Source organism: Lampetra fluviatilis, chromosome 14 (genome assembly GCF_964198595.1).
Source record: "Lampetra fluviatilis chromosome 14, kcLamFluv1.1, whole genome shotgun sequence".
NCBI classification, from domain to species: domain Eukaryota; kingdom Metazoa; phylum Chordata; class Hyperoartia; order Petromyzontiformes; family Petromyzontidae; genus Lampetra; species Lampetra fluviatilis.
Window position 1 is genome coordinate 14784346 of NC_136288.1, and position 22836 is coordinate 14807181.

Below are 22836 nucleotides of genomic sequence, written 5' to 3' on the forward strand. Positions count from 1 at the left end.
TAGCGAGCGTGGAGGAGGGAGGGAGGGAGTGAGTGAGTGGGTGAGGGAGTGAGTGACTGAGTGAGTGAAGGAGTGAGTGAGTCGGTGAGTGAGTGAGGGAGTGAGTGAGTGAGTGGGTGGGTGAGTGGGTGAGTGAGTGAGTGAGTGCGTGAGGGAGTGAGCGGGTGGGTGGGTGAGTGAGTGAGTGGGTGACAGAGGGAGTGACAGAGGGAGTGAGGGAGGGAGGGAGGGAGTGAGTGGGGGAGTGAGTGGGTGAGTGAGGGAGGGAGGGAGTGAGTGAGTGGGTGAGTGAGTGAGAGAGTTGCGCAGGTAGCCCGTCCAGGTGAACGCCCTGCACCTCTCCACCGGGACGCAGGGCGAGCGAGGCAATGGTGTCAATGCTCGCGAGCCCTCCGATTATTGTGGGTTTGACTTGATCAAAGCGAGGAGGGATATGCAATCGTTTCGGCGAGGATGGCGCTTTCCGCGGATTTCTACCCCAAGTCTTCACCTCCCTGTGGCTGGGCCGTGCTGTGGGGGGTGCGGCGAGGTGGAAATGGGGGGATGGGGGAGGGGGCTCGTGCTGGGTGCTTTTAATAGCCGTGAAGAAACCCGCCTGCTTGGAATTCCTCTGCACGCGCGTCACGGCGCTGGGGGTGAGGGGAGGGGTGGGGAAGGGGTGGGGAGGGGGAGGGGTGGGTGGGGGCAGGTGGACCTCGGCCTCAGCTGCGTCTAGTGTTCTCAGGGTTCAACAGCGATGCGCCTGCAACTCGCGGAGCCGAAACGAGGCAGCCGAGTGCCGCGGGGGGCGCCGAGAAGAAGTCGCTCGTCCAATGCGAGAGGCGACGGCGGCACTCGCGCAGGTAAAGGTGCGGCCCTGAAAGTGCCTCGCACATGCCACCCCCACCGCTAGCGGAAGAGCCCATTGATAATACTATGACGAGGTGGTTCGTTGCGGTTGATGACAACACGCCGGTCGATGGTACATTGGTATTTGCTCGTAAACTATTCACGGTATGCAGTATTTAAGCATCATGATACGTTAGTGATAGATAGATATTTAGTTACGTTTTAGTAATTCATTCATTGGCAAATGGTGGTGGATGTTCCGCTGTTGTTGGTGATTTGTAGATGAAGTCATCAATAACCATGCCAGTGGCACGTTGACGATGATGACATCGCCGATGCTGTCTGATTGTTGTTTGTTGACTGGTGATGGTGAGGCGAGCAAAGTGATCGTTGAGCAACTTCACGAGCCTCTAGGACCTCTCTCAGACCCCTCGGCTTGCACCTGGGCCTCGTGCGCACCAGCACCAGGCCAGGTGCGTGCTGGTGGTACAGGCAGCAGTGTGTGGTGGTGGTGGTGGTACAGGCAGCAGTGTGGTGGTGGTGGTGGTACAGGCGGCAGTGGGTGTGTGGTGGTGGTACAGGCGGCAGTGGGTGTGTGGTGGTGGTGGTGGTGGTACAGGCGGCAGTAGTTGTGTGGTGGTGGTACAGGCGGCAGTGGGTGTGTGGTGGTGGTGGTGGTACAGGCGGCAGTGGTTGTGTGGTGGTGGTACAGGCGGCAGTGGGTGTGTGGTGGTGGTACAGGCGGTAGTGTGTGGTGGTGGTGGTACAGGCGGTAGTGGGTGTGTGTTGGTAGTGGTACAGGCAGCAGTGTGTGGTGGTGGTGGTGGTGGTACAGGCGGCAGTGGTTGTGTGGTGGTGGTACAGGCGGCAGTGGGTGTGTGGTGGTGGTGGTGGTACAGGCGGTAGTGTGTGGTGGTGGTACAGGCGGTAGTGGGTGTGTGTTGGTAGTGGTACAGGCAGCAGTGTGTGGTGGTGGTGGTGGTGGTGGTGGTACAGGCGGCAGTGGGTGGTGGTGGTGGTACAGGCGGCAGTGGGTGTGTGGTGTGGACAAGATTTGGCAGTACAGCAAGTGGGTTCCTAACCGGTATGTGCTGATTTTTGGGGTTTTGTTTCCCGCTCATACGTGGCGGGGTTTCTTCAGTCACTCTGCCCAACACTGATCTTTAGCAGATTTGTTCAGACATCGAGGGGGTTTTTTGTAGATTGTTTTTATCACAGTTGCTGAGCACATGCCCAAAGAGCTAAACACGCCAGGCGGCCACCAACAATCAGCACAATCAACGTTGTAATAGGGAAGCGTAAACACGTTAACTTCGACTCGAGTGTGTTGTTGTAATGTGTCGTGTGGTGAGTGGGTGAGTGAGTGTGTTGTAATGTGTCGTGTGGTGAGTGGGTGAGTGTGTTGTTGTAATGTGTCGTGTGGTGAGTGGGTGAGTGAGTGTGTTGTAATGTGTCGTGTGGTGAGTGGGTGGGTGAGTGTGTTGTAATGTGTCGTGTGGTGAGTGGGTGAGTGAGTGTGTTGTAATGTGTCGTGTGGTGAGTGAGTGGGTGAGTGTGTTGTAATGTGTCGTGTGGTGAGTGGGTGAGTGAGTGTGTTGTAATGTGTCGTGTGGTGAGTGAGTGGGTGAGTGTGTTATTGTAATGTATCGTTTGGTGAGTGGGTGGGGTAACTGACGGTGTTGTGATTTGTAGTGTGATGAGTGGATGGGTGAGTGTGTTATTGTAATCTGTAGTGTGATGAGTGGGTGGGTGAGTGGGTGAGTGTGTGGTTGTAATGTATAGTGTGGTGAGTGAGTGGGTGAGTGTGTTGTCATGTGGAGTGTGGTGAGTGAGTGGGTGAGTCGGTGTGTTGTAATGTGTCGTGTGGTGAGTGAGTGGGTGAGTGTGTTGTTGTAATCTGTAGTGTGGTGAGTGAGTAGGTGAGTGGGTGGGTGAGTGGGTGGGTGAGTGGGTGAGTGTGTTGTTGTAATCTGTAGTGTGGTGAGTGGTTAGGTGAGTGGGTGGGTAAGTGGGTGAGTGTTGTTGTAATCTATAGTGTGGTGAGTGGGTGGGTGGGTGAGCGCGTTGTTACCTGCAATGTGGTGGCTGCGCAGTGTGGATGAGACTAAACAATCAGTCTGAGCGTGGTATACACGTATGTATTTTGAACTTCTTTCGCACCGTACGTAGCTAACCGTGCAAATCGGAATTGCGAAGGACAACAAACCAAACACAAAAAGCAACACCGGTGGAGGAAAATATTGCAGAACCCTCCTGAAAATGAGTCTTGAGACTCCGTGAAGCTATTCCGGACAAATCAACTGCATAATTGTTATCGTCCGGTAACAAACCCTGTCCTTGTGTCCCCGCGCAGACGGGAACGCGACTGAATGGACCTCCTTTCTTGTTGAGCATCCATTGTGGGTGATGTGGCTGTCCCCCCGCTCGTCCGTCTTTGTTTCCCCAATGCTGATATTTACACCACCCCTCAAGTACCTCGTCATCTCTGAGTCGACCTAAGGGAAGCCCAGGATAGGTTCAGGCACCATAGGCCACGTGTGTTACGTGGTCGGAAATCTAACTCAAGTCACCAAACTATCTTTTACACAAACTCCCACAATAGATCAGCCACGACCTATCCACTGCTCGTGCAGGCATCCAAGCTCACAAAACAAAGTCCAAATACATAAATAGTTTGCAACTATAAACACTACGGATAAATATCGGACAGCTACTCTGAGACGACGTTGAGTGGCAGCAAATATTACAAGGATCGTCAACAGTTTTGCTCAACTAATATTTTCCAACATTTGGATCAGAGAAATAAAAGTAATATTTAATTGGAGCAAAATTTAACAGTTTCGGATTTGCAAATGACATTCGTTACAACAAAACATGAATGCAAAAATCACCGTATGTGCACTATACATGGGGTAGCCAAAAAGTCAACACGTATCAGGCTCTTATATTTAATTTACCAAATGACATGTTCTCTTTTTTCATTTTAACAAATGTTCAAACTGACTTTCCTTAATATTCATGGACGCATGGATTCGTTTTTATAATTAATGTAGAACTTATTTTAAGATCGCAGGTGTAATCTTTGAATATCCACCAATTTTGTTTCGTTTCAATTCACTCCGGGTTCTTGATCGAGTTGTGTAAACGACAGACTGGAGGTGACCCCACAGGAGAAGAAAAATCAATATTCATCATGATAATAAATTAAACATTAGCTTCCATTATAAATAATTAAATTTTCTAATGCCAGTGTTAAAATAAATTATCATGCATGTCCTGACTTTTGGACCACCTTGTAGAAATGTATGTTTCTGTAACTTGCTGGTACAAAAATTTTTTTCAAGGTCATTGTTCGGAACGTAATTGTCTTAAAATATAAACGTGTGTTTGTGTCGGATGTCCCGTGTCCATGGACGTCCACTCCTCCAGGCTCCTCTCACGAGACCCCGACTGGGGCAGACGCCAAGGGAACCGAGAAGCAACCCCGAGAATCTGAGCGACACCAACATCGAACCGTCGCACAGCAGACGAGGGCGAATCTACTTCTGGTTACTAAATTAGTTTGTTTTGCGGCAATAAGCGAATGTAAAGCACGTATTGACCCCCCCCTCCCCTGACCTTAGTAAATGCAATAACAATAACCTTGGGTAGTTAATAACTTCCCACTGCCCTCTCATTGCAAGGCTGTGAGTTGAGATAAAGCTACGGAGCTGAGTCTTACATAACAAGACCTGAACCGTCTTGCTGAAGCTGCTGCTGCTGCTGCAGGGGCGGCACTGCGATGAATGGGGACTTTGTGTGCGGGTTGCAACAGACTAACAGCAACACTGACAACACACGTGATCGTCTATTGCATGGCCGTGAGCCACACGACATTCTGATAAACCCCGAGTCACACGGGCAACGATCCTGGAGGCTTGACACGTGTGCATCGCCCCTGTTTGTGCCCTGATATGTGGTTGGGTGTTTTTTTTGTCGTGGATTTAATTTCTATACAGTACGGTACTGTGCTTTGTTTGATTTTGTGATTGTGGTGACCTAGGTTACTCGTAAATGAGAATTCTAATCCTTGAGTTCTGACGTGGTTACACAAAAGCAACCTAAACTTGAACCGATAGAAATTACAGGAAATGTTGTGGATTAGCTCTCCAACACACCGTTGTGCTGTACGAGTAACCAATTGGCATGTTCTGTTGACGTGACAAACCCCTTACTAAATGGCTGTGTCGGGTGGTGGCGGGTTTAACGACACGTTGGTATTTACGCGATCTAACCCAACAAACCTGCATTATGAAGTAAATGATACACTTACACCAACACACACTGTGGTAGAAAGGTCAGGACTCAGCCCTGCAATTGCCGCTCACGCCGCCGCTGTCCGAAGAGGCCTCCACTCGAAGGGAGCGCGAGAGGGACTCTCGATGCATTTGTACCACGGTGCACCAAAGGCCCGATTCCCACTGGCTGCTGTTGTTTAATTTACAGACTCAGTCTCTTTATCGAGACTTGAGGATTCCGATGGGCTATAAAGCTCCTGTTGACACATGTCCAGAAGTCGCGGGTCAGCAAGTTACAACAAACAATACACAAACAATCACAGGAGTGCAAACCAGATCAAAGGTAAGCAAGTCACTAAACATGAATACATATAAAGTATACAAATTGCATAAGTACATACATTCGTGCTGGGGCGAGGTAGCAAAACCACAACAAAAACATTCCCGGACCACACCAAGACAACAACACACAGTCCCCCCAATTGCATTGCACATGGACATTGCCCGGGAATGGAACACACTCGACGCACGCCGTCCCACGCGGCCTCTGTGCTGTGCCACTCGCTCGAGCCAATGCGCGCAGGAACCCGCCGTGGTTCCTCGAGTGGAGGGGATGCTCGACTGCTGACTCGCGATTGCTGAGCACGGGGCGCAAAGCGTCGAGCGGCCAGCAACAATCGACACCGCTGTTGTCATAGATACAGAGTTGTCACGTTTCTTGAAATGAGAAACGTTATAAGATCTTGGGGAGATAAGATGATGCCGGGAAGGAATTCCAAGGCCGACCAGTGCTAGGAAGCATACATGGAAATTGATTATGGTAATACTGATGATAAAATTGGTATGCTGTTTCTGATCGTGGTGATGCTTCTGATGATGATGATGTGATGCTGCTGATGATGATGACGATGCTGCCGATGATGATGACAATGTGATGCTGCTGATGATGGTGGTGATGACGCTGCTGCTACCGCTGATCATGTTTAATTGATTGTTGTTGTTGATGATAATAATAATGAATGATGATCATTACTGTTAAAGCGTGAGAGATTCTGGTGGGCTAGCACCTTGCTCCCCCGTGTAGCCTCCACAGACTGTCGGGGCGAGTGCTGTTAGCGAGTAGCACCTATGAAGGGTCCGCAGGGACACGATGGGGTGGGTGGCCATCACCACGCCCGGTCGCCTTTGTCTCCCTCCTGGTGATGTTTACACACCACACCAGATACTCATTTGAGGTTGAGTCGAGCTAGGGGAGTCCCAGGACCGATTCAGTCAATCGTCATTGGTGTTGGCCGTGAGAAGGAATCGAACTCGGGCCGCCGCGTTTAGTAGCGCAGCGTAGCGCTGTAACTGCCCCCTTCTTGATCGATTCGCCGTGTGGGTGAGACGAAGCAGTTTGGCACATCGCGTCCTGAGTGCGGGAGAAGGAATCAATGTTTCAATTGCACGGCAACGGTCGCCATGGTAGAAGCGATAGAAGAGTAGTGACAAGGGGGCGACGGACCACCACCCCCGCCTCCCAGTGAGTTCGCGACGGGAGCGGATCAGTGAGTCAAGCATCGTCAATCAACCTTCAGTCAATGTGAGCAGAAGAACAGCTCGTTCTCCAGCCAACCTGTTCCACTGGTCCCGATGAAAGCTGTTACATCATCCACTCCCACACAATCTGCTCCAACGTCATTGGCTTCTGTATCCCCCTTGAGTTTTGATTCTACCGAGTACCCCTCTGCCTGACCCAACATGGTTCTGAGAATTAAATGTATAGACAATGAACATCAATATTTTAATCAATTGTCAATTTTGTGAGGCATCCTAACAAGCTGCTCCTAGCTGCAAGCGAATACAAAACATGAAACGGACGCTTTGCATGCGTTACGTCATTTGTTCGCTGGTTGCTCTCGGATACCCGCATTGTTTACGATCAATAAATGTAGAAAGGTATTTATACCACGTGGATTTAAATGTTGTAGTTATTTTGTACTGGCATATTCATACGTGATTATTCACCAACGACTCTCGCGTATGAAGTAATTTCGCACGTTTATAAATAACCTCACGTAGCCCCCATGAGGACATTGTCCGGTTGAGATCAACTAACGACGTCTCGGACCGTGTTCGTGAACACGAGGCAGATCTCAAACACGGCAGAACCAATTCCTCTGCCGTGGCTGACCACTGCTTGAACGCGGTTGGGCTCACACGACATTGTTTTTTTCCCGAGACCAATGTACTCTGCAAATCTTCGGGCTACCATCAAATATTTGTTCATGAAGCCATCTAGATATAGAAACAAAGACATAACCACAACCGAGAAGATGGGTACAAACTGAGCAATCATTGGAAGGACGTTATTAACCAGGTAAAGCCTTAACTTGTTGTTGTTTCCATCCTACCTGCCATTGTCAGCAGGTATTTCCGACTCTCTGAGTTACATTACAATCAATACAATGGCCACCCCCTCAGCTCTCGCATCAATCCCCCTCTCGTCTCTCTCTCTCTGGATATCAGGACTTGTTTCAGCAGCCTGTTTCTCTCTCCCACCTGAAGACGACACACAGAGCCGTGGTCACGGCGAGACAGGCACGGCCCGGCGGTGACTCCCGTCGCTACCCCCGGCGCTGACGCAGGGGGAGCTGCTCACACGAGCAACACGTTGTCTCGGTTCGCACTGTGGGAAGTTAAAGACGTAGGCGCGTCCACCGGCGCCGCCCAACACAATAGCTGCCACAATGCTGCACTCAACACAATCGCCAATACCACTGTGGCCTTAAAATAGACTATATACAGGGTGCTTCAACATGATGGACCCCATTTGAAATCGCTATATCTCTGCAACCACGAACCGCCCATAAATGAAACTCTTACCACTGCAACTTCCGATGACTTCATTTTCCAGCAAGACGGAGCACCGCCACATTTGCACCTGCAGGTTCGGCGTTTTCTCAACGACGCACCGCCTCAACGTTGGATAGGTGGCACGGGACCCCAAGACTTTGCGCTACACTCCTGGCCCCCAAGATTCCCAGACATCACGACACCCTGCGACTTTTTCTTGCGGGGATACGTCAAAGACCCGTGGTGTTTTTGTGCCACCATTAGCGACTAATCTGGATGACCTCAAAAACAGAATCCCGACAGGGGTGACTTCAGTGGAAGGAGACACTTTGAGAGGCGTTGGGACAAATTCAACTATCGTCTCGATGTTGTCCGTACAGCAGGTGGAGGACACATAGAGCATTTATAAAATGGTTAGTAAAATTTGATAACTCATTAAACCGTTTGTAACTTTTTGTGTAATTGCAACATGTTGCCATCGTGAAATATACTGCTTTGAAATTGGGTCTATATTTGTGAAACACCCTGTACATACAGACAACAGACGACGGTTTGGGCGATGGCCCTTCTTGAAAGCGCATCCATAGGGAGGCCAGAACGAGTGCACAACCCGATGAGAGTGGTGCGAGGAGGCTCGAGCTCACTCCAGTGGAGGCCCTTCCGCCGACAGGGGCACGCGCACGCACTTTCAGGGCGGCGCCTTCACCTTCAGTTACAGCGATCAGGCTTACATTGGTGACGTAGAACACAATTCGCAATGACTACGAGGACATGTGACTGGACTGACGGTAGCGGAATAGCTGAGATAATTCTCACACAGGCGGCTGGCAGATAAGAGGATGGCGATTACGAAATTTCGCGGATAACAGGATGAAGATAACGCGGTGTGACGTCAGCCGCGCGGCTGGGTGTGACGTCACTTTACCGCCCGCGTTACTAAAGCAGTTACAAAAGCAAATTACATGTACGCGATGACGTCACGAGTATAAACATACAGGAGCAAACGTAACTATGGAGTGGCTTCGATATTCTGGCTCTCATCACCAGAGTCAGAGTTGGTAAACATATGATGCTGGGTTACCGGGTGTAATTTGCAAGATAAATAAAAAGTATTGGTCTGGAAATCCAATGGGCGGATGGACTAAAACGTTCTTTTATTTGCGTGTGTGTGTGTGTGTTCTGGTGATTGTATACGCTTTGAATGAATAAACACATTTGGCATCCGGCACACCGCCTCCGTGTTTGATGGCGTCATGTCCGCGTGTGAATTTCCGTGCCCGTGACGTCATGCGCGAGATCCGGTGACGTCACGCGAGTCGAAGCGAAGGCGGCCGTTACTCGGGCTTCGTGAAGAAGCGGAGAAGAAGCGAGAGAACGAGGGCAGAGACAGAGAGGGGGGTCAGACGACGACGATCATGTCGCGAATTTACCTGGGGAACCTGAGCTACAGGGCGCGCGACAAGGACATCGAGCGCTTCTTCAAGGGCTACGGCAAGATCGTGGAGATCAGCATCAAGCACGGGTGAGCGGCGCGGCCGCGTGCGCCTAGGCCTCGGGCCTGCACCGCGCGCCTCGCACACAACAACAACCACCACCACGACGACGACGTCGCCGCTTTCACTTTGTATTGAATGCATTTGACGCAATGTACAATAATGTTAACAAGCTCTAGACGATGCTTTGTGTTCGCGCGTTTTGTTGTGCTTGCGTACTGCATATTCTCGGTTAATTGAGCTAACGAATTACACACAAAAGTTTTCCCGCGGAGGGAGGAACGGAGATGGAGGCCGCGGGGCCTGGGCCTTCGCTCCCCCTGGCCGGGCCTTCACTCCCCCTGGCCGGGCCTTCACTCCCCCTGGCCGGGTCTTCACCGGGGCCTCCGCCTCGGGATTCCCAGGCCGGGCCTTCGCAGCCCAGCCCGGGCCTTGATTTCACAGCCCGGGCCTTCATTACGAGCCCGGGCCCTTCAGCCGCTGGTTCCCAGCCCGGGCCTTCACCTCGGGCCTCTGCCAGCCTCCATCTCGGGCCTTCATTTCCCAATCCGGACCTTCAGTCCCCACATCTCGGGCCTTCAGTTCCTTCCCCATCTCAGGACCTCGGTCCGGGCCTTCATTCCCCCACGCAGCGCCGGGCGGGGGGCGTCGGTTGCACAACCCTGGGCCTTCAATGCACGTCCTGGGCCTTCCCTCCCTGGTCCGGGCCTTCCCTCCCTGGTCCGGGACTTCACTTGGCGGCGCGGCGGGGCCGGGGCGGAGCCATAGCAGTTAGGGGCGGCTAGGGGCTCCCGCCTGCCTGCCACGGGCCCGCACAGTAAGGCAGCGACGACGAGCAGACACCGCGGCGCAGGCTGCGGCTCTTCAGACTCAACCCCCCAACACCGCACACCCCCCCTCCCCCCTGGGATCCGTCCGTTCACGCTGCGCCTCGCCGCCTCCCCCGGGCCAGGTTCGGCTTCGTGGAGTTTGACGACACCCGCGATGCCAACGACGCCGTGTGCGAGCTGAGCGGCCGCGAGCTCTGCGGCGAGCGCGTGGTCATCGAGCACGCCCGCGGGCCCAAGCGCGACCTGCACGGATACGGGGGCGGCGGTGGCGGCGGCGGCGGTGGTGGCGGCGGCGGTGGCGGCGGCAGCAGCAGCGGCGGAGGATATGGGGGTACGGACTCTGGGCCCTCTGGCACATTGACCCAATCTCGAAGTAAGATCATTATCGGCTCCCCGATGTGTTTTTTTGGTTGCGCCGTGTGTTTGTCCGGCACGATGTCCGACGTTCTGAAGAGCGGAATCCCAGCGCGTTGGAGCAAAACGTCGGACATAGCACCGAACAACACGGCGCAATCCAAAAACACATCGGAGCATTGTACAGCACAACCGCGATAACCAATTCGCTATTGTAAGAGCATCATTCTCGGCCGTGGTTTGTACACTGCCGAATATAACGGCCCATCTCGTCACCATCAATCACGGTCAATTTAATCATCCTTCCAGCACCTGCATAACGAGCGCATTTCATCGCACCATCTACCCCTTTGTAGTCCCTCTCGGGGGCATTCGTGCCGTTGGCTGCGATTCTCGCTCGTCTCGTCCGTCGACCATCATTCCTTCTGGGTGATCTGCCTAACCCAAGTCCACCTACATTTACGAGCAGCCGCTATGATGTGTGGTGTGCCAGGCGCAGAAATATTCGTGCATCCACAATCCAGACAAACGTGGCTGGAATTACACCCTCATATCCAGCCTTCTTGGAATGTAGACACGTGATGCCTATCCACAACCATAGCGAGAAATCCATCGCCACCGCACACCGCAGTCAAAGCACAATGCGATTGCTGTGGTGTGGCAACATGCCATGAGGATGGGATGAATATAGGGATGGAGGCTTGAATGGATTAGAGCTTTCGGGGATCCATTAGTGCGATCTGAGGAGACCGCTCAGCCTCTCTGCCCTTCCATGCGCTTGGGCGGCAAAAAACGAGCCCCGCTAAGCAGCGGTGAATTGTCGGCGTGCGTGCAGTGGTGGCTTTGAACGTGCCAGTGGCGTGGCTGCATGTCTGTAGTCACTTGTTAAGCACACATTCTTTGTAGTGGTGGCATGGCCCACCCCATGCTTTTGGCTGCCATTTTGTTAATCGTTTGGATGATGGCCTCCCCACGGCATGCAAATTGTGTCGATATTAAACCATGCCTCGCTATGCTCTTCAATGAAGGTCGGTGAAGGCAGGGATAATATATGTGAAAGTATAGAAGTACACAGTTCAATGTTGAACTTTGCCGCGCATTTTGCTACGTAGCCTTGCATCCACTTATGTTTGTGCAAAGCGCTATCCAGGCTTAGTGCTGCTTGGCTTCCGAGTTTCGACGACATTGGGTGCATTCTCCACATAGTTTGGTAATGGTGGTGATTACTTGTTTACAAACTCCACCGAGTATAGTTTCCGGTAGTGGATTGTCGAGAGCGTCTGTGTTTACGCGTGCATGTGTCTTCCCCGTGCCTGTCGTGCCCAGCTAATGCCGAATGCGTGTTGTGTGTGGGCGGGGCTGGGACAGGCAGCATGGCATTCCGGCACGGCCCCCCTCCTCGCACCGACTACCGCCTGGTTGTGGAGAACGTCTCCAGTCGCTGCAGCTGGCAGGACCTCAAGGTGAGACGGAGCTCCCAGGGCCACCACGTGGTGGCTTTCATAATGCCCACCGCGGTCTCCGCCTCTGCCTTGTCTGCTTACCATTCTTCTCCGTTTGAGTACAAATTAAATTGCTACCGCGTCCGTCTCGTGATTGGTAAAACGCAGGCACGAAAATATTAACCTTCGCCTCCACAGCAGTGATTCAATTAATGATCAATGTTGATGTCGCACTGGGATCGAGAATCCACAGCTTTTTATTAATATTTTTTAGTAAAACTCACGTTTTAAGTGTGGTGGATACTTTTCAAAACATAGGATTTTTATTCTGTCAAACTGCAGCATCCACTTTAAAAATGTTCTTAAAGTTGCATGACCCAAAGAGGACATTCTGAACATCCCACGAGAGCGGGGCTTCTGATTGGCCTTCACAGATGACAAGGGATCACCGTGGAGTGAGAGAAGTGGCAGTTCTGCCTTTCGCTCAAACCTCTGTGCATTGACCGCACGGTCACCCGTGCACTGTACAGTATGTCCCTGGGCTCTTGATTCGTCCATCGATATTAATGGGTTCGTACTTTGCAGTCTGCAGTGCGAAAGTGACCAGTGAGAATGACACAAGTCAACACGCGGTGGAGGTGGCTAGTGTGCAATGCCGTCTGGTGCTGGCGTGCCCTCCCTCCCTACGCAAACACCCGCACTGCTGTTAGTGTGTGGAATGGGGGCACTGTCCATTTTGCCAATGTACGTGGCACAGGCAGAGGGGGCGGCGGTTTCCATGTGGCCAAATCACCCCAAATGCGCCCGATGTTGTCAGATCTCCGAAGCTTTGCAGGCTGTGAGCCTGGTCAGTTTTTTGGAAGACTGCCGTTTACTGTGCACCTGAACCACCAGGATAATGCAACACACAATGTGTGGATGTTATCCAAGCCGAGCTTTGAGTTCTCCCCCACCCCCCAACCTGCACTAAACAGGTGTTGAACATTGAACACTTGAGCTCGTTTTAGCCGTAGCGCTGTTATTGTGCGCAAAATGAGCACTTGCTTACTCAGTCGTGCTCAAGTAAACTCTTGGCAAGTGTTAAGATTAGTGGCCCAGGAATGGTGTCAATAATAGGTGGCGAAAACAGCCATGCCCCCTGCTCTTTGAGACAAGCGTAACCCTGGGTGTTATGTAACGTCCCTGCTGATGCACTTCAATCCAGCAGGAGGCGGTATAGTCACGCACAGACAAAGCCAGCATCGGCTGCTGGGCAAATGATGTGTGCAAGGACTTATTAATGCTGGCACAGGGCCTAAGGGGGGGGGATGGTTTTGACGGCACCACTCCTGGCCACCTTTGTCTCCCCGGTGCTTATATTTACACACGAGGTACTCATTTAAGGCCGAGTTGACTTATGGAAACCCAGTACTTGTTCAGGTAATCACTATAAATGTTAGCTATGGGCAGTAATAACAAATGGGGTGCTTGGGTTCACAGCACAGTGTGCCAACCACTGCGCCTCCGCTCCTGACAATACGGTGGCGCACGTGCGCTTGCGTACACTGCAACGGCCGGCTGTCGTGAACATCGAATTGATGGGTCGGGCACGCGGCTTGCACCAGCGCTGTTGCCCTGGCGCGACGAGCATCTCGTTTAAAACAAATCGTACTGCACAGACGATGTGCACGGCATCCACTTGATTAGCGCCGTTGGGTGCGACGACGCAGGGACAAACGATGGCCCTTAAAGGCTCGTAAATATCCGCTGCTTTACTCAGAGTGTTGGTCAGTGTTTGCCATGGCCCGTTGTTTGTGTTTAGCGAACAAATACGGCCGGCCTTTAAACTAACAGCTGCACTCTGCAAACCGCACGGGTGCCAAGTCAGCTGTGACCTGACGGATGATGCTCGGCTGAAAGCGAGGGTTGTTAGATATTGTGTTGACGTTTTGTTTGAAGATAAGCGCCCGTGGTGAAAGTAGCAGCAGTCTGTTAGTGATTACCGTGGAAGCTTGGATTGCAGTGGGTACAGCCGCACTTTGTCAGACCACCACTGGATGTTCTCCACACTCCCATATCAGTCATGGGGGTTGATGGCCATACTTCACGCTTGTCATTGCGGGTTGGTGAAGGGTGGCAAGGTTCACTCCCCACTGTTCAGCAATAAAACTGGTTGCCAGGTTCATCGCGTGGTGTGCCAACTACTGCACCATCGCTGCAACCCCTGGATCGTAGTGTTTGTCTAAAGCTTGCAAAATGTTGAGTATAATTAGTGAGCTATATAATTATGGTGTTGACAGCTTGTTTTTATATTTAAATCCACCAAATCTCTTAGCAGCATCGATTCATAGACCATACTTCACGCTTTGGTCAGTAGGCATTAAGTCGTGCATGCGAGACTTGGTTTCCAATTGTGTATGCCATATGGAATTGAATTCACGCACGATTGATGGGTGTATCATGGCAACCCCCCTTCAACCGGTGCTGAGCAGCATGGTGAAGTATGGTCAAACAACTCCCATGACTGACACGGTGTGGGGGAGGCCTTCATCCAACAGTTGCTTTTACAAAATGGCTGTACTTGAACACAAAGGGATCAAAACGTCTATTGTATAAGCTACGGTATGCAATGAGGTCGCACGGCTCGTACAACCACTCGAGGCACTACAATGCCCCGCAGTATAAAAATAATCATCAAACGCTATGGGGGAGAATCGTCGCAGACCTATTTAGGACCCTGTGGACTACACAGCCAGACTGGCTTGAAGTAGAAATTTCTTTGTTCAGTGGCATCATGATTACGCCTCTCGGTGCTTGCATCCCGCTTGGGTGGTGCGGTGTGCACAGCGCAAGGCTCGAAGTCGGAAGGTTTCGGGTTCACACCGCGGTCTTGGGAAATGCCAGCCCCGAATCTCTGGGATCATTAACATGTGTTCCGTTTAGTGGAAAGTTGGCAGTGAATGTCCTTCTTGTTCATTTGTCCACACCATGGAAATGTGGAATGTTAACTACCGGCCCAGGGCTGTTAAGAATATTTCTCCCGAATGGTTGTTTGAGCAGAACACCACTTTCGTTTTGTTGTTTATGGCCTATGAAGAAGAGCCATTGCCTGAAATGTCCCCTTATTGACGAACGCGTTGAATGCGTGTTATCTTTTATCGTTATGGAACTAGTGACGTCACTTGATTAAATCGCCATCAATGGCTTCATTTTAACGCTCAAGTGATGCCACTCCACACCCAGATTCCTAAAGTCTTCCAAGATATGGCAGGACATCAGGTGGGATCATGAGCCCATTTCTCTCTGGCTTCCTCCCACACACATCCCCTGACCAGGGTTGAAGAGTAGGCCCGACCACTCTTGCTTGTGGGAGGCCCTTTTTCTCCCAGCGGCGTGAGCAAGAATTTGCAAGGATTTACCTTTGGCCCAGGGTAGGGGTGGAGAGGGGCGAGGGTGCATCAACTTCCGTCCATAGACAAGCGAGTTGATTGATGTACATTGCGTGTACCTATGTTGAACTTCTTTCGCACCGTACGTCGGCAACACGTGCCGATCGGAGGTGCGGCGTTGCAATCGCGCGTCTACCCCCGTGTGAGACGAGGCGGTTGTTGTCGCTCCAGGACTACATGCGGCAGGCGGGCGAGGTGACGTACGCGGACGTGCGCGGGGACGAGGGCGTGGTGGAGTTCCTGACGTACGCTGACATGCGCCGCGCGCTCGACAAGCTCGACGGCTCCGACATGTACGGCCGCAAGATCCGGCTCACGGAGGAGCGCAGCTTCTCCCGGCGCCGCCGCTCGCGCTCCCGCTCCCGCACGCGGTGAGCGCCCGCGCGGCAAACGCGCCAACACCGTGCGGTAACACCGGAGCGTTGTCACTAAATGCTCGAAAGATCGAAATTCAAGTCTGCTTCGGCAAATTTTGGTTATAGACTTCTTCCCTGGGTCGTTGTTCAGCCTCCTGGCTCTTTGTCTTTGGGATGTTTAACGTAGATTTTAAACGAGACGTTTCGGTGAGCCGGAACAATAACAATTGGCGCTTTTAAACACGGGACTGTTTGTATTTTTGCAGCTGTTGGGTTGTGGAGGGTCACAAAAATCAATGCAGCACACTTGCCCGCAACAGTCTGTTAAAAATGACACGGGGGATCTTTGTTTTACGAGTGCGTCGGTTTGATCACGTGTATGCATGTCGGTGCATGTCCCCAGCTCTCCACGGCGCCGATCCCTGAGCCGCAGCAAGAGCCGCCGCTCGCGCTCCAAGTCGCGCTCACGGTGAGTGCTGCCCTTCCCTCGCACCGCCCGTGCGGTCTTTTGGGCTCTCCGCAGGGGACAAGGCAACCACGTTCACAACCGCATTTTGATTGATGGGCACGCTGCGTTTTTAAACGGAATGGGTCTCACATCCCGCAGCAATGGTGTTTTTATTAATTCTGAGAGAGGCCTCATGGTGGGGTGAAGACCTCCATTCAGAGTGGGAACGTGGGCCCCTTTGTGCTGTCCGTGACCACACAAGGCCTGTTGCTTCGAAAACGGCGCCTAAATGATGTTTACCGGTCCCTGCAAGCGTCGTAACCGGACTAATTGGGTGTTTGAAGGAACTACACTAGAACTGGCGAACACGGGGTTTCTAAGTTTAGTGCCACGCTCAGTCACTTATGTCACAGCAAGGGCTTCTTGCAATGACAGAGGTGACCGAGGCGTGTGTTAATGCACCGCCCGCCAGAAAAATTTGACAGTCTTCTTTGACCTTCAAATACTTGTTAAAGTTACAACAAGCCCCTTGCGATCAAATCGGGACAGAAAACGACTCCCGACCGCCATTAATCAATTTTTTGGGCGCATAGATCCCACAAAGCCGTCCATGGCCATCCTACAAGGTACGAGTGAGGAGACCAGATATACGAGGGGATGCCCAAGGGAGATGAGGGGGATTCGGAGCACCACACACCGAACGGGATTAAACCTCAACCAGCTGATCCGTGAAGATGAGGATTGGGCAAAGTGGTGGGAGACGACAACCGAAGCTGCCAACGTGATCTTACCGTGAGGACGGTCATGGGGGCACAGCCGGACGGGGGAATTTAATCCTCGGCAAGGAAAAGGTTTCCCCGACACCCAGACCTACAGCGTTCCGTCAGGTGCAGTGGTAGTGTTGTTGAGGCCCTGTTATCACCCTGACCGGCTGTGCTCGTGTGTGGCTGTGCTCGTCTGTGTGCGTCTGTTGGATGTGCCGGCGTGCGTGCGTGCGTGTGGTGCTGGCGTGCGTGTGCGTGGCTGCGCTTGCGTGTTTGTGACTGCGTGCGTTCACATCGGCAGATCGCGCGGCAAGGCAAGTCGCCGCTCCAAGTCGCGCTCTCGCTCCAAGTCGCGTTCGCGCTCCAAGTCGCGTTCGCGCTCCAAGTCGCGTTCGCGCTCCAAGTCGCGCTCGCGCTCCAAGAGCCCCGTCGTCAAGGGCAGCCGCTCGCGCTCCAAGTCCCGCTCTCCGCCACGGAAAATGATGCGGTCGCCATCCCGCTCGCCGCTCAAGCAGAACGGCGGCGGCGCCGATGGGGACCAGGGGGGGGCGCAGCGCCAGGCCGGCTCGCGCTCCCGCTCGCCGGCGCGGTCCAAGTCTCGCTCGCGCTCGCCGGCGCACTCTTCGTCGCCCATGCGCTGTCGCTCCACCTCGCCCCGCGATTGAAAACTTCCCCTTTTATCTGACCTCTGACCCCTTTCTAAAGACCCCGCAGATTCCATTGGCCCAGGCGCCTACCCCCTCCCCCCATTTACCTGTTGAGTTAATTTTGTTCTCTTTTCTAGTTTTATTCACTACCAGCTCGCAATTTTTTTGTTATGAATATTAACCTCTTTAGATTTGTGTTACGCTTCAGCAGGATTAAAGATTCAGCGGCGTTAGATTAATCGAGTTACAATCCTAAAATAAAACTACAAAAGTTATTATTACATTTTCCATACAAATGAACGCCAGGGAGAGGGGGGTTTCAGGCACCGGTCCCCACGTTTGGACGTTTTAATCTTTTTCCCTTGCGGTGGGTGGGCACGGTATGTTCGTTGTGAAGTCAGTGTTGCATTGTGGGGTGACGTGTCACCGCAGGGCGTGGTAGCCGCAAGTGAGATGGACGGGCCCCCAGTTGATAGTGGTGACATTAGGAAATGTCCAACCCCTACACACTCCCCACCGAAAGTCCCACTTTGCACGCTCGGTGTTTAAAGTGTTGCCATGGTTACCATCGTCATTCCTGTCCTAACGCAGTTTTCTCTTTGTGCTAAACCAAACAGAAAAAAACGTGTAATTTGTCGCCACTGCCACGAGTGAGACCTGCGGAGGTCAACGCTCCCAAACGAACACCCCCACGTGTGCCCCCACGCTCCCCAGCGTCCGCTTGTTCCCCCACGGCACCCGTGTCCCCCTGCCCCCCGCAGCCTGCCCGCCGCAGCCTGCTCCCCTTTGCTCCCCCTGTGATTGTGAAACACGCCTCAGTCTCACCCTGGCATCGTCTCGTCCTGGAACAAACGGTAGCGCCTTGGCAGTCGTTCATTTCCAGTGTCACGCCTGCGATTTTAATTTCCGTTGCAAAGTGCGAGTAAATGGTTTATTTTAGCGGTGTATTGCGTAAAACCCTAATTGCTTTCAGCAGGGAGGGAGAGGGCTCTCGGTTAATGAAGTCTCTCCTTAAAAGGATTTGAGAGTTGACCGGCAGTCAAAATCAACTTTCTAAAATTGTCGTTAATCAAACACATTTCTAGTGCCCTCCCCCATCCACCGCCAACCTCCGTTGTTGCTTTTTCCAGCGCTAGTTCCGTTGTCCCCCGCTGATAGCTTCTCGCGAAGACGACCTTCGAAAGGACGTCTGTGTGCCGCGTGGGCGCCGCGTGGGCATCGAGCGGACGAAGTTTGTGTTTGGCGGTGCCGTGCCGCTCGCTCGCTCGCCGGCTCGGTCACTTCGCGACGAGTCGCTCTCGCGATGGCTCTTGGACGAGCCGTCCACCACGACGACGCATCCCGGTGTGGTCGATGTGTGTCCATGGTGGTGGGTGACGAGGTGTGTTATGGTGTGGTTGGCTTTGTCCCGTCGTGGATGACATATCCGGTCCACGCTTGGCTGTGGATGCTTGTCCCCCCCCCACTACCCCTGTAACCGTGTGGGCGGTGCATGTCAGCCTGGGAAATCTGCAGCGCTAGCATCGGCGTGCGCTCTGGCAGTGCTTCTCCTTAGGGATTCATCATTCGTAATAGCCACCCTCCAACAGCAGAAAAGAAATCGGCTGGGAGCAAATGAATTACAGCGGCTCGCTGTGTCGCGAGTACAGCTCTTCATTTTCAAGATAGTGAGAGGTGGAAGGGGGATTGGGCCGAGAGACCCCTTGATCATCTTAGAGGTCCTGTCCTGTTCTCTGAAACCGTGGGGATGCCGAGACCTCGGTGGGAGTTTTTTTTTTTCGGACATTTCACCAGCCTCGACCGCGTCCCGTCGATGTCGGCTTCGGGAAATGTCAACGTCGCGAGGGTCGCCGTGTCGCATAGTGCCGCAGCGCGTAACATCGTGTTTTGTATTGACAGGTTTAGAAATGTAACGCGACTTCTGATTGAAAACACTTCAGGCTTATTGCATGCGACATACGCGGAGCGTCGCTAACCAGTAGGCGATCGCAGCTTAGTGTTGGCGTTTAGGGCGAGGAGTCGCCGGGAGTAGGCTTGTTGATATTTTACCCGATTCGTAATCGAGTTCCACAAGTCATGGGAATCGATAATCGGAACACGGTTTGAGTTGAGTTGCAATGAAACCGATTGGCATGCCAACATTTCTTTGTGGTCATTTTATAACTCGGCACAAACCATATTGACAAGAGCTTACAGCCCGTTGTCATTCCACTGCGAGATGGCCTCACCATGCCCTGCCAGTATGGGGAATGGTTGAACATACTTCACCGCCCTGGTTAGGGCGTGTTGGGGAAGGTGAGGTTGATAAACTGAAGACTTTTTTTTCTCCTTTTCATTTAAACATCAATGCTAAAAAACTAAACCCTGCTGTGGAGTGCGACGTACATGTTGACGGTGATGGAAGACCGCCAGAGCCTGTGCTCGCGATTCGTCTTGGCAGATTGAATGGAAATCGCGCACCGATCTCTCCGCTGCCCGTGTGGCTCGTTGCCAACCTGCGACGCGCGCCCCCTCGCCATTAAAGTGTTGCGCCAACGCAGAAATTGCCCACGAACCGAAAAATCTCCACTAGAAGAGAGTCTTTGTCCCGTGACACGATGCCAGGAACACGGTTGTATTTTAGGTGGGGTGGGGGGGTGAACAAACACGTTATTGTTTTGAAGGTGCTGTTGCCTGAAATGTTGGCCTGCAGTCCGCAATTCCTTTACAGTTTTAAGAGTGATGTTCCTGCCCAGTGGTGAGGGCGTTTTGGTCTATTTTGTGGGAGTGAGGAAAGAGTGGTGGGGATTTGGCGATGTGGCCGATGGAAAATGAGCGAGGATTTGGGGGGGGGGACACTTAGGACGTGGGCCTGCGTCTTGCCAAAGCGACGATGCATTTCGGTCACTGGCAGAACGGTGAATCTGGCCTGTCGACGTGGATGTCACGCAAGTGAGAGGGATGCCTCCCCACCATCATTAACGCGGTCGTAGAACACAAAATATGTGATGCGCCGAGGCTTTTTGGCAATGGCCCTGGAAAGTTGGACCGTTGCCAAAAATGTAGTCCATTATATACGAGCGCCAAGGCAGCTTGAGTAGTAAATGTGAGTTTTTGAATTTACGCAAGTACACCACTGAAGCTCCTTAGTTTCAAATAACGTGCATTTCAAGAATTGGATTTAGCTTAGTGTCCTGTTTCCGCGCCTAATGGGGATGGTGCACTGCACTTTGACCCTGGCGACTCTGGTCTTGATTCTCAACCGTGGGCAACATCGATGACATGTCTCATCAGGTCCTGGGCCCTCTCTCCAGGCTGCCCAACCTGGAAGAATGTCAAGCAGCCATCACAGCTGACGAAATGGGGAGGCCATCCAGCGCTGGATTGACAGTGCGCTGTACACTTACGTGATTTAAATATAAATAATATTTACAGCCCTTTGTCAATTATCCATTGCTGGATGAAGGCCACCCGATGGCGTTGTAATCACTTACAATCCACTGCCGGACTTTGTAAGAGCCCCCTTACCACCTGTACCAAGGTGTCCTCGTCGTGTTACACGAAGGCGTCATTTTAAACAAATCTCGCAGCTTCGTCTCCCGTTCACGGAGTGAAGGAACGCCTGACGGAACAAAGGGAATCGATCTCCCTACGCGTGCCCTGTGCACGGCACCTCTTGAGGAGACGCGGGATCTGAAACAACGCTGTTTTGTGTTTTTTTGTCCCCAAATATCTTAATACAGTTTTTAAAAACGTGTCTCGTGGTTGTGGTGTTTGTGTGGTGGTGTGTGTGTGGTGGTGTGCGCACGGTGAGCTGTTCCGTGTGGTTTTGGTGTCTAAGATTGTCGTGTTACTGATTTCGACATTTGTGATTGTGTTGGCAGTGGTGAAATGTAAGTATGAGTGGTGGTGTTTGGGTTGTGGTAATGATGTGCATTGTGAGGTCGTGGCGCTTCAGTTGGAAGTGAGTTGTCTGCGGTTGGTGGTGGTAGTTGTTGGGTCGTGTAGCCCGCATGCCCTACCACCGCATGCCCAACCACCGCATGCCCAACCACCGCATGCCCAAGCAGCTAAACGGGCGCGGCACAGGCTAGAGAAGAGGTGGACTGATGTGGTGCAATAGGATGTGGAGCTGATTGGACTTGCCGATGACCGGTACCATTGGTGCAAAGACCGTCCTCTGGAGGAGGTTCGTGAAGGACTCCGCTGGAGAGGTGGAGGCAGTCACCCTCCAGCAGATGGGCGACGCTCACAACAACGAGCAGAGCGCTGGGCGGATAAAACAAAAAAAGTGGCAAAGTGGGGAGCACAGGTGATGCATCTGCCAGTCATCTCAGTCAACCCACGGCGCCTCGGTATGCTCCGTGACCTGACAACGGCCCTTCGACACTTCACGTGGCCTCGCCAAGCATGGCACAAGCGCCGTCGTGACGTCCCCGCCACTTGTGGTTTGTCGTCGGCGGACTGCTGAAAGTGACTGACGCCAGGCGGCGTCGTGGTTTAGTGACGTGCCCCGCAATGTCGCAGCACCGGCCGTGACGGGGTGAGGAAAGCTGTGCAGCCGGGTAAATATGAGACGCTGCTGGTAAATATAGAACACTGAGCATTGCGAGCCCCAGAGAGAGCTCGGGATGAATGTGCGGTGAATATCGCAGGTGCTCAATTCGCGTGCCACTTGGGAAATTCCACGTGAAGCCAAATGGTGTGAGGGCGTGGCTCAGGTTGGAGAGCTTTGGGGGTGCTGCTGGCTAGAGAAGGGAACGCCTGGGCTGGCGTATGGCGGGTATGGCCTCGGCTGGCGTAGGATGAGGATGATGATTTCGTACGACCATGGAAGATCACCTATTACATATTCAGATCTTAGTGCTTTGATAGTTTGTGAATTTTGCACATCCATACACTCATTCTCCCACTCACAACCACTTACCAACTCGCTCAGATACCCACCCGCCTTCAAATGTATATTTGGGACAATGCGACATGTAATGGTCAATGGTTGAGTGTTTGACCCGCAAGTGACACGCGGGAGAGAATGCCATCTTTTCCACGTGTGCGTTAGGGATCCAGGGTTCCGCGGGACCGACGTCGAAGGGATGTTGGTGGGCAAGCCGCGTGTTGCTCGGGACGTGTGTGGGCGAGGTCGCGCAGGCGTGGC

At 52.6% G+C, this 22836-nt stretch overlaps 1 protein-coding gene across 2 annotated transcripts; it reads left to right on the forward strand.

The window, feature by feature from the left end:
* The first annotated feature begins 9227 nt into the window (after nt 1–9227).
* LOC144935911 (serine/arginine-rich splicing factor 4-like) lies at nt 9228–21438 on the forward strand. 2 transcript variants are annotated; one of them, XM_078862786.1, is made up of 6 exons: nt 9228–9462; nt 10386–10636; nt 11971–12080; nt 15659–15858; nt 16247–16312; nt 17357–21438. In XM_078862786.1, exons 1-6 carry the CDS (start codon nt 9356–9358, stop codon nt 17718–17720), a joined length of 1098 nt encoding a protein of 365 aa, XP_078718912.1. In that variant the 5' UTR covers nt 9228–9355; the 3' UTR covers nt 17721–21438. The 2 variants fall into 2 exon arrangements, with proteins under 2 accessions (XP_078718912.1, XP_078718913.1); XM_078862787.1 differs by having other exon boundaries at nt 10386–10592; nt 11969–12080.
* Nucleotides 21439–22836: the final 1398 nt, after the last annotated feature.